Source organism: Calliopsis andreniformis, chromosome 1 (assembly GCF_051401765.1).
Source record: "Calliopsis andreniformis isolate RMS-2024a chromosome 1, iyCalAndr_principal, whole genome shotgun sequence".
NCBI classification, from domain to species: domain Eukaryota; kingdom Metazoa; phylum Arthropoda; class Insecta; order Hymenoptera; family Andrenidae; genus Calliopsis; species Calliopsis andreniformis.
The window spans coordinates 547609-560287 of record NC_135062.1 but is presented as its reverse complement, the minus strand read 5'-3'; the positions used below and the strand labels follow the sequence as shown (position 1 = coordinate 560287).

At 33.7% G+C, this 12679-nt stretch overlaps 1 protein-coding gene across 2 annotated transcripts in view; it reads right to left on the bottom strand.

Moving 5' to 3' along the window:
• LOC143186858 (cell division cycle and apoptosis regulator protein 1) overlaps window positions 1-12679 on the bottom strand; it is a 94047-nt gene that overhangs the window by 30616 nt on the left and 50752 nt on the right. For both annotated transcript variants that reach the window (XM_076390712.1, XM_076390799.1), the window contains 5 exons: window positions 6981-7241; window positions 6439-6664; window positions 4257-4534; window positions 3016-3271; window positions 706-771 (listed from right to left, as the gene is read on the bottom strand). In XM_076390712.1, the coding sequence (XP_076246827.1) occupies window positions 706-771; window positions 3016-3271; window positions 4257-4534; window positions 6439-6664; window positions 6981-7241 (1087 nt within the window). The remainder of the gene's footprint in view (window positions 1-705; window positions 772-3015; window positions 3272-4256; window positions 4535-6438; window positions 6665-6980; window positions 7242-12679) is intronic.

Here is a 12679-nt window from a genome sequence, read left to right as displayed (position 1 = left end):
ATTTTCAAAATTTTGAAAAATCCTTTGGGGTACGTTTAAATATCGTTAAGGACTACACCATATTCAAATTTGAGCAAATTATAAGAACTTGCTCCGAAACGTGCCCGATTTCGCGTGGAATGACCCGCACGCCACAGAAAATAATTGAATGACATTTGTAAAAGACAAGTATGTCATTGTACACGCAGGAAGTTTATATTGTAAAATACGCAATAAATTAATCTGATATAAAAAATTATTAGTAAGGCAACATGTAAATAATAATACAAAATATCGATGTATGCAACAGAGCTACTGTAATTTCAGATTATAGTAATGGCAATAATAATCAAAATCGACTGTTTGTAAGCAAAATTAAAAAGAGAGAGAGAAAGAGAAAGAGAGAGAGAAAGAGAAAGAGAGAGAGAGAGAGAGAGAGAGAGAGAGAGAGAGAGAGAGAGAGAGAGAGAGAGAGAGATTTATAATATGTATAAAGAATATTATTTTGTATTATATATTATCGTTTTAAAAACATATACTTTTATCTAAAATATTTTCCGATAAAATTAATAATTTCCAAAATATTTTGAGTTCTAATTTCAAATGATTCACACTGCATAATGCACATATGTAGCATATACATTATATATATTCTGGGTATTTCAGCATCTTATACCAACATAAACATCCACAATCTATTGATAAGTACACATGTGAGACACTAACATTCATAGATTTTGGGTCCAACTCAGAATAATGGGTAGGATCCTTTCCTTCTGGTATTGCATCATCCTGAAAACAAATCATACATTATGACAGAAGTAACGAACAAGATAAAAAACTACAAAACAGAAGCAGCCCCTATAACGAAATGAAACCACTCCCTCTTCATTCTTTCATCGCTCTATATTTTACCACCTCTCTCTCACATTACAATGACATACACGGTTCTTCATTCACGATGACCTTCATGTATGACTTAAGTAACTGCTAGATTCTCATAGTGTCCTGGCTCTGGTGTCTGTGTGATTGATACGTTATGAATTATATCAATACTGTTGTATATAACGATTATCAAATGAAACTTTTGAATGATTTATCAATGATGATCAAGGTTTCAGGAAAGGGAATGGCTCAGCTGTGCTCTTCTCCGAGCTAGGCTTGCTTGCTTCTCTTGTTAATGCAATGTGACTGCCAGTAGCTAAGAAAATACTTGCAATACATTACTCACTGATCTTTGTTTTAGGAGTCCAAATGTGTTTATAGATAGTTTGAATGTTACAGACGCGGTGAAAGAGTTATATTTTTATGATCTCTGTACAACATTAGGTATGAAATATTATTGCACAACAATGTAAAAGTAATTGAATTGTTAAAAATCCTGTATAAATTCTACATATTGTGAAATACGAATAATTATACTATTAGAGTTATTTTTTTAGAGTAATTAGTTATTATATCTAAATTCACTTTGAAATATTATCTAGAACGTTTGTGCTCTGATTGTTTGTCGAGGGTCCATTCTACTGGATACGATTCAAGCAGCCAATTTTTTTATCTAATTTGACAACCTAACGAATGAAAAATATGGCCCCTAAATCTCATTTTGATCATTTTCCAAGGTATAGAGGCACTAGAGACATTGAATATTACTCCAATTCGGAAGCGTCACAAATACTTTGGTGTATTCAGCCACATTTCCTGTGCGGTTTACCTACTTCCCAATAAGTCCCTTATTTTGACAAGAAATTTTGAAAACGATTCTGAAGATACTTCTTGACGTCCTTGCTGCAAAGAAGTTTATTCGATATTGAATTTGAAAGGAATAGACCATGATCCAACCTTCGAGACTCTGTTCAGATTATTGAAGTCGGCGAGTCAGAGGTGTGTATACACATAATGTTAGACATGCAATAAATATACACAATTTCGTTATGCGGACGTCACCGTTTTCAGCTCACAGTAATACCTGCTTATTGTCTCAGACGTTTTTAGCTTTTACATGCATATTTTAAAGAGATTATGCATCATTATTACAAATATTAAATCCAATGTAGATCAAAATTATTTGACGTGCAAGTATTGGCGAAAGGTTACCTTGAAATGCCCATGAAAGTTGCTGAGCATAAAGTGTGAAACTAGTCTCGAGAGCAAAAACTATCAAAGTGGATGAAAAAAATAGTGACCGCTCAAGAAAGTCGAGAACATAACTAATTAATCAAAAGTAATTATATTGGCTGTAGATCATAATCCTCATTAAATGCATTTTCCTCAAACTACGCATTTCAAGTTTGCAGAAGTGATTAAAAGGAAATTATTGCTTTTTAATGTTAACACAACATATAACAGACTTGTCTCCACAAGGTAGTTTATAGCTATCCAAATACGAAAAAGTATTTTTGTTTCATCCACAAAACAAAAAAAGAACAAGAAATAGGTCGGAAATTGAAATCTATCGTACACAAGAACATCAGTTGGCACATACTATTTATAAATCAATAATTCCAGACCACTTTATGTGCGCATTCCCATAGGACAGAATTATTCTAGTTTTATCGCTTTAAAAAGAACCTTACAATAGAAGAAAACTTTCACAGTAGTCTCTTTTTACAAAGAGCCAAAATTCACAACCAATTCCACCGATATATAATAACAAGAACATAATCTTACAGAATAAAAAATCGTAATGAGTAAGAATATTAATTAAACGTTAATTGGTTGTTGAAAAAAACCTGAATATAGACCACTTTCTGAACTGGAAAAGTGGAATGGACCTTGAAGTTTGCTACAATAATTGAAATGGGATTACAAACCAAAACATTATCCATACGTTTAAATATTAAAAAAAAGAAGAAAATACAAACTACCTAATTTATCAGTAAACAATTAAGTTCCCAATCGTAAGAAAATAATTGAATACAAGATCAATGAGTAAGTAGAGCCTATTGAAAATCCAGTTTAGTAATGGGGACACAGTTGCACGATTATATAATGTAATAAAAAGGTAAAAGTAATATGGGATGATGTTGGCAGTGCCTTTTGATCAGCGGCGGCAGCCTCATCAGTGTCATTGGCAGCATCCGAATCGTCGGGGTTAGCAGCAGTACGCAGCAATTTTCTTTCCAGTTGTTTCTTATAGCTGAGTTGCAGGCCATCCCATTCCAATCTGGTAGGTACACAGCTCCAAACATCTGGGAGAAATAGTATGACGGTTTCAACGCGAGAGGGCACCACTCGCCCCGACTTGTGGGTCGTTTCTGCACGTCTGTAGTAGAGTTCCAGGAAGCGGTACCTGTGCCGCAAGGAAAAACAATACCCAAACGTCAACTGAGATTAATCCCGCTTAGCTCTGTCTTATATGCTAAGTGTTTGTTCGTTCGTTCGTTCGTTCGTTTGTTCGTAAACCCCACGCACTGCATACAAAGCCACACATAACGTACAATGTAGACCATTTGATAAAAGCATGTCTGAGTAATAAAATAATAATGATGATCTGTCTGCCACGACTTCTTGTACATGATCGTCTGGGTGCTCGATACAGGATCCAGTGCAGCAATCTCCAACAGTTGATCGTGTATAGTAAAGATACATACCTCCACTGTAAAGGCTGAGCTACAACCTTAGTTTATCAAGTCAGAACTTGTATTAGAAGTTACTTTTTTTTGTGAATGATATACCTGCTAGATTATAATGTTATAACCACAACTGAGATATAAGAGAAGATTCATACCTTATGGACTTTCACGACCCCCATTAATCTAGAAGTTTATTAACTTTAATACCGTTACAAATATTTTTAAGAAAAATATATTTAAAAATATATATAGCATTTATTAAAACTGTTTTCAAAATTTCGCAGTCTCTCTGCAATTCACTGGTAACATTTTAAATAATATCAAAATAATAATAGACGTTTAAGGAATCAAAAATAGGGGACATACAAATACATTGGATGATTGGTCCACTCTTATATTTCGTTGTTGCTATGACATTTTATCTCATATTTAAAACGTAATGAAATTAAAATTAAATCACCAAGAATGTGCATAAAATACATTTATACAACATGTGATAGTGAATAGAGCCGATAAGTCGAAGATTTCCGAAAGTTAGCAATATAAAATTTTCGTATTAACATTTTTGCTAAAATAATTTGATAATGTATCAGTAAAGAACAAAATAATTACAATTAGAGAAATTAAATGACATTAGTCGATTCCAAAGTCAATTTAAAAAATGAAAATAAAAGTAAACCATCGATATTTGAAGAACCGTACCACTGAGTGCAACTGGATAAATCTATCCCCGTAAGCGCTTTGCACGTCCTCACTGCTGTCCTAATCAGAACTGATGGATCTTTTTCTGGGTTAGGACCATCCAAAGAAGGACTCCATGGTCCACCGATTGCCATTGTTTCATTTTTACCTCGTAAACCCACTAAGAAGTTTATCAAGCGTGTGGGATGTACATAATCACGATCTGGATCCCTATCCTCAGAAACGCCACAACATCGTTTATATATTTCTTCCATAGCAGGCATAGATATCAACATAACCTAAAATATGATATAATTAAATGAAATATTAAATATAATCCTATTTGTACTCTTCGATTAAATCATAAATAACATCCGTTTTTCTCTCTACGCGTTAGCTATTATCCAACATCTTAAATTTTATATTAGTCTATTATGTATTTCTTCTTGTTATTGGTAATCTTTTGTCGTTTCTCTAGCAATTTATCAGTCGTGTGTATATTAAAATTAGCAAATTTTGACTCAAAAAAATATTTAACGAACTGTAGTATTTTCTGACATCGATTAAATATAATTGCTGTAGTAAAAAGTTAACTATTCAAGTTCCAAAATATGTTATTGTATGAGTTTTGCAACATGTGGTTCCGTATTATCAGCACTGTATCACTGAAAGTATGCTTCTACATAAAATGTTTCGATTGAAAATTTGAAAATTCAAAGTATAGAGGATGTGTCAGAAAATGTAGAACATTTTTGGAAGATAGATTCTACACGCAAAGCAATGAACAAAATTCATATGCACATGTGCCACATGAATGCTTAATTTTTTAGTTATATGTTATATTATATATTACATACAATGTGATACTGTCTTTAAAGTCTATGACTACGCACCACTCATTTGAAGGGACAAAATATCTCTGGGCCTAGCAAAACCTTAAAGGCGATAGCACTTCATGCACGTAAATAGTGGATCAGTGTTTTACGTATTACAAAATAGCGTGTAACTAAAAAAACGATGTGCTTTCGGATATATATGTATGTAATTGAACTTTTTTCAATGACTCTCTACCTAGAACCTTCAAAAAAGTTTTTACGGGTTGTGGGCCAGCGTTTTACGCAATACAAAATAGTGCATACTTAAAAAAGAAAGCGTTTTTAGGTATATGGGCACGTGAACTTTTTTCATTGTCTATACAGAAGCTACCCTACAGAAATATACCACATTTTCTGATACACCGTATACAATACCCCAATGAATTTCTTTCTTCATACAATGAAGACGTTTTAGACACAGTTTACTTATTTTTATCATCCTTCAATGTATTATGGAACATATTTTGAAAGTTCAGAAAGGTCAGAATTCTGAAAGTTTGTAAATTTCAGGTACCCGAATCTAAAGTCGGATCGAGCTGTGATCATAGATTTAAAAAACTTATAACGACATAAATGTAATGCTTCTTCATAATTTTTCAATCGAGTTTTTCAGTAAAATTTTCAGATTCGGAAGTGTTATTGTATTCTATAGTATAATCAGATGCAAAATCACCAAAGAAGAAGAACAGTTCATGATATAAAGTGTGAAAATTATTTTACTTCCAATTAGACTGTAACAATATTGTCAGCATCAGAGAACAAAATTAATACCAGAAAAAGTAGAACAATTATGCTTTATTCAGCCCAGTTTGAAGTAAAATAATTTTCAGCATTTATGTAATGAACTGATTCTCTTTCTTGGGCACTTTCACATCTTATTACATTATACATCATAATAACATTTCCAAATTTTAAAGTTTCGCTGAAAAATCTTAAAGAAATGTGATATTTATGTCGCTAAAAAGTTTCTATATTTATAACCTCTACTCGGCTCGACTTTAAATTCGGATACCCAAAATTTACAAACCTTTGGAATTTTGATCCAACCTGATTTCAACTTCGGATATCTGAACATTATAAACTCTCGGGTTTCAATACAATCAGTCCCGATTAATGCCTTGCCAGACCCGGTTGAACTTTTAATTACTGATCAGAAAATAATGAATTCTTATTATCTATAAAATTACGAAAAAATATTACTTGGGATAAGTCACATAAATTTTTCAAAAAGAGTAAACTATCTCTACCTATAGTGGAAGTTATTTATGAGTCAATTTTTTCACTTTGAATTTACGAAACTTTTTAGAAAAGTTATAATTACAACAGACCTTTGCAGAAAAAAGGTAATCAGCATCTGAAGGCTCTAACATTGCAGTATTTTCAATACAAGGATCAACATCTTTATGCATGACATGGAAAGAGCATGGTTTGTTAAGAGCGAACGGCATATGTGGTGGAAAAGCATCAACCCACCGAAAATTTGTAGAAAAGAAATCACTAGGAATATACATATTTTGGTAACGTCGTCTTATTTCAAGTACATCTGCCTCTGGTCTAAAATAAGAAACAATAATGAATTTTCATATATACAGAGTGTTCCTGAACAGCACGGCATAATTTTATGGAGTGACTCTAAACATTAAAATAAGACGAAAATTAAGAATAACGATTTCGCGCTTGAAACTTCGTTTGTTAGTTATAAGCATCTAAAAATTTGGTGGAGAAATCAGCTTTCTGATTTCTTCAAGTTCATTCTTGATTTTTGTCTTATTTTAATGTTTAGAATTACCTTTTAAAGTTATGCCATGCAGTTCAGAAACACCCTGTACATAGAAGTACACATGTTAGGATATATGAGACAAATACTTACAAATCAAGCGCTATTTTTGGTATTTGTACCATATAACGTGGGACAACTCTAGTACGTCGTCGTGGTCTCGGAGATTTACTCCTCCTGGTTCTAGACGGACTGCGTTCCTCCTTTTTCTCTCTTTCTCTAATTCTTTCTTCACGACGTCGCTTTCTTTCAATTTCATCCTCTTCATTTTTTCGTTCTCGAGGCGATCTTTCTCTTACTCTTCCAACTTTAGTGCGATTACTAACAGTATTTGTAGTTGTCACGCTTGCAAATCTAGTAACAGTAAATACGTGCTTATAATGAAAAAATGGTCCCACAATACGAACTAGTAATTAGCAATTAACCATAGCTTGACGAATGTTAAATTATTTTACTATTATTTTAATTTATCTGTACTGTTACATACGAGGAACATTTTCCGTTACTCTCCCAAATATTCGAGTCTCTGTCTCTGGTGAAGGAAAACGTCCTAACACCTCCATCTTTTCCTTTATCTTATTATTTAATTTTTATAAGAAAATTGTATCCAACCTAACAGCTCCTTAATTCATTCGAATTCATCCACGGAAGTTAATCCATCCACCAGCTATCTTATCCTAATGATTCCCTAATTTTGCATTGAGTGCGTTCATGAAGATCACCCTCCTGCAGTTTACTCATGATGGGTTAGCTTCGTCCGTACGCACATCAATCTTCAGAGGCTTTCTAAGTTAACGTCAGATTCGTCCACATTTACAATAATCTCAAAAGCTCATTAATCTCGTATCAATTTCGTCCGTGTACCAACTAACACACTTATTACTATATACTTTAGAAATATATCTATCCTTACCGTCTCAAATGTAGCTCTCACTTGTTTCAAAGTTGGATTTAGCCGGATAAGAGGATCGAAAGAGCTTATAACAATAGCTTATTATCGACAGGTCGCGTATCAGTCTTAATGATAGAATTTTACCAATTCTTGAAAGAAAACGTTATGTGCCAAAAGACTTTTTTGATACAGCCCTTGTTTAAATACATATAAAAGAGAATATAAAACCACCCTTCAGGTATAAATAGCATCATTAAGACTGATACGCGTCCTGTCGATATTGTTTTTACACCTCAGTCAAACAATATGGGGTGCGAGAGGTCTGGTCGGGCGACCGTAATCTCCGGGTGTGCGGGTTGCTTACCTGAAGCAGCGCGCACCACTCCTTGTAACTGCACGATAAGTGCACAGTTAACTTTACGAGTTCCATTTTCAGCAATAGCTTGTTTTGTTGGCTGAAGTTCAAGGAATATGGTCATATTTTTTTATTAATTTTTGACCTCCGACCCTCTAAGAAAAAGAAATATATCTCTACGAAAAAAAAGTTTGTTTATAATTTTACATATTACAAAAAGGAGTTTCCAATTAAGAAATATATCATTAAAATAGGCCAAACCTTGCCGATTAAAATGAAAAGAGAATCAACTTAATACGACGAATAGTTCCCAGGATAAAAATTCCTAAATACACTCCGGTTTTACAAAAATAGACAAAAATTGAAAACTTTGACGGCCTGTATTTTTTAAATAAATTCGAAAACAGCAAAATGATGACTTCACCCTTCATAATTTCATGTGTAATTTCACCCCATCATATTCAATTTTGAACAAAATTCCTGATACTAAGGTCAAAAAAGTCATTCCACGCAATTTGGCGTGGAATGACCACTATAATACTTTTAGATCTTTACATGTGTTAATCATTACAAACAAATGATTTCATGATTCTATGAATACGTTGTCTAGGAAATTAATTGATATTTTTTACTCGAAATCATAATCAAATTAGAAGCTTCTTGTACTTATAACTATATAAGTATAACTTATAACTACATAAGTTACAGTTATAGTTATAGTTGTAGCAATAGTAAGTAATGTCCGTGTGTAGGTCAAACGCGACTTTCGTGCAATTAGCAAGAGAGAATGTCAAAAGAATTCTTGGTTCTTTAAGGACTATTAATTTGTAAACTTTGTCTGCTTATGATGAATTAATTATAAATACGCGACAACAGTCTCATACGCGATATCGTGAAATACTTTCTAGAATTCGCGTTCGAAATGTTTGATGTCCAGAAAACTAGAATTTACTTCATCGAATCGTACCGGACGTTTGCAAGAATTGTGCGATTATATAAAGAAACTGCCATTCGATACGGTTTGTTTATTACCTACCTATCACATGTGCGATACTTTAAATACAGAAATGTTTAAGACAATACTGTCGGACGAAATTATGCTTGAAGCTGAAGATATGGTAGACTGTGTACCTTATTTGAAGCGAAAAGTATCGCGACTCGTGGTTAAAACTTACGAGGACACTTGTCGCATGGCTGGGCTTTCTAGGCATATAGATGTCAAAATTGGAGCAAAAGTGATGATCAGATGAAACAATGACGTTACTAAAGGTCTTATTAATGGTACTATTGGCGTGGTGTCGTTTGTTTTTCGATCTATTGATACGAACAACGTTGAATCGATAAAAATTGTTTTACCTTCGGGATCGGAATGTACGATTGAAAGGATCACCGTGAAATTTGAAATAATAGACACAGCTCTTATATTTCGAAAACAGTTCACCCTACTACCGCTCAGTTATGAAATTACTATTTATAAAAGTCAAGGATTTAGTCCCGATAATGCTATTGTGGATGTTGGAAACAGCGTTTTTACTTGCGAACAGGTTTACGTTGCGCTTTCTCGTAACGCTGAATGGTCTTCGCCTGATTACTTTCGATCCTCACGCTATAAAAGCCAATTAACCGGAAATTTTGGCATTTCATCAAATGAAACGAAATTGCAAATCTAATTTATCGATTATGAAAGTTACGAAAAAACGAATATCTAAAGTTGCGGATATCACGTTGACTACGAGTAACGCGATTTTACGTGTACAAGAAAGATCTGATGAAGAGAACATTCAGAATGATATGAAGTGGAATGTTCGTGGATTTTTGAATCTGGATAAAGTGTCTCGTTACGCAAATGTGATAGTGCAATACATGTTACAATGCGTATCAATAAGAACGTTGTTATGGCAGATACACAGTTCCAATCCGTTGAGTGGACTAGCTATTTCGTATTTGGCCGATTAATAAAAGTTTAGATATTAAAACCATTAGATATTTCGACGGAGGAAAATTTTTTTGAAATGTACAGTGGAATGTTTCCGAATTTTTTGTGGCTTTATATACTACACTGGAATACCTTAAAAGTAAAGTTGAGCATGAGATGTTCATAACTGTCTTCTGTAAAAATTGCAACTGTCCTGATGTCACTTTGCAACGTAATTGCACAATTCAGCTCCCTATAATTTCTTGTATTAACAAAACAAATTTATCTTTACTAAAACTGCTTGAAGAAGAATTTTCGGACTGACGTAAAAATGGCAAATGTTATGGTTGCAAAGAATCTCAAAGAATTGTAAAAACGGAAATAATTTCAGATTTTGTTAAACTTAAGAGATACAGTATAAATACTGTGCCTATTACCAAAATACATATAAATGAAAAACCTTATAAAGTTGTAAGTGCAGTGTTTCATCACAGAAATGATGTATACGAGGGTCATTATAGATACGTTAAGAGTCGGGATTTCTACTTGGTTACACGTTGACGATGCCTTTGTAACTGAAGAAAAATGGCCTAGAGGTGCCAAAAACGCTGATATATTTTTCTTGGAGAGTTGTTCGAAGTAGAAGAGTTGCATATTTTAAGAGCGTTATAATAAGCATAATACTACGAAATTTATCATTAGGTAACATATCGGAAATTATTAAGTCGAAGTATGATTGTATTAAATACCTATACAAATAAATACTAGCGACAAATTTATATACATATACATATTAGCGTGTTAACTAGATGAAGGGGGTAAACTTTGCAAAAAATAACTAAATTCCAACAAAAACACTGTCAGTGTAAAAATATGCACCAAGTACATCCACAAAAATCGTGATTATTCCGATCTTGTAGAGTATCGACATCAAATAATAAAGCCAAGTACATTAGCTTTCTGTAGTTCATCTGAATAGTTGAACGTGTGCTTTAAAAAATTTTCCACATAAGCATCACTTTAGGATTCATACACAATATGCGCTCTAAAAAAATTGCGAGACAAGCATCGCTTTAGAAGTTATATACAAATTGAAAAATTAAACTTAAAATGTACTTGGCAGGCCCTATTGCATCGAAATCATAGTCCACAACAGCTCAATTAAGAATAAACAGGTTTTTGAACAAGTTTAAGTAGTATCTGTATATCAGTTATATTGTTATATTGTTGCAAAACGACATATATATGTGCGCATCCATTACACACGTATACAGACTCCCATTAATTCTATCAGAACTAGATCCAGAGAATGCAAATTGTTTTGAATAAGCTTGTGCCAACTCTGCTAAAAATGCAGTTCTGAATTGCTGACTCAGTCGCCGCTAGTGTTTAAATTTATTATGGTTGGTAGGATTGCTTATTTGACGTATAAATTGATTCATCCCCACGACTCATAGTGCGAGTGTACTTGGCACGAATTTCTACCGAGACTCTTGATATACTAGCTGGAAGTTATAGCCTGTCTAGTCTCTCATAGTCCCTTCTCCCTCCTCAATTTAGGCCTGGTAAAAATATTTTCTTCGTAGAAGGGCCCGCCAAGTACGTTTTAAGTTTAATTTTTCAATTTGTGTATGACTCCTTAAGTGATGCTTATGTGAGAAATTTCTTAAAGCACAGATTCACCTATTCAGATAAACTATAATAAGCTAATGTACTTGGATTTATTATTTGATTTCGATACTTTGCCTTGCCACAAAGACTAGATTCCTCCACGCGTTTCCGACCCACGACTTAGCCGAAGTTTCCGCCGTACCTACGTCGCAAGGATCGCGTACTTTTCGGATTTTTTGTTACTCGGCACGAAAGTGCCTGGTCCCTTTTTGAACGACTGTCCCTTTTCTGAGCGACTTGTGGGGCGCATACAACGAGGCACCCCTATCTCGAGCACACGGCAGCTCGACGCGGGGAGAACACCTGATATTGTATAATGTAATGACGAATACTATCTATAAATAAATTGTAGAGTTTTAGTAAAAAAAAATGTGCATCTGTGGAAACAATTGTACATTAGTACGATGAAGTCTGTTAAACAGTACAAAATTTTTCTCTACCATTTTTTTCTAGCTTCACTTGGAATAGAGATGTAGTCGATCCAAATTACTAGTTTGTATTTCGCAAGAAGATCCCTGAGACGTGCCAAGCGACTGACGCTCGGTTCGGAAGGGATCCAACGCCAGATGCACATTTCCCGTAACGTTGTCAAACTGTATAGGTGATTGGATCTCTCTTTCTGTCTTTATGAGCAAATTTGTTTCTCTCACAGATCCGATAAAGTAAATTTCTCTATCTGCAAATAACTCAATGTATTGGCGCCTGTGTGAAATCAACGACCTCACTTTTATAAAATTTGAATTATGACTATTAGTCACTTTTTCGACAACTACAAGGAATTATGATCACGATGCAATATTATGTGCACTCAAATAAATTCTACTGCATATTATCCTGTTGTATGTGATAAAAATATATTTATTTTATGTAACAGTTATTTAAATCTGCAAAGTTTACAGTTTCTCCCTATCACTGTGATTCCTCTTCTTTCATATTATCTTCTTACTTACTACTTATTA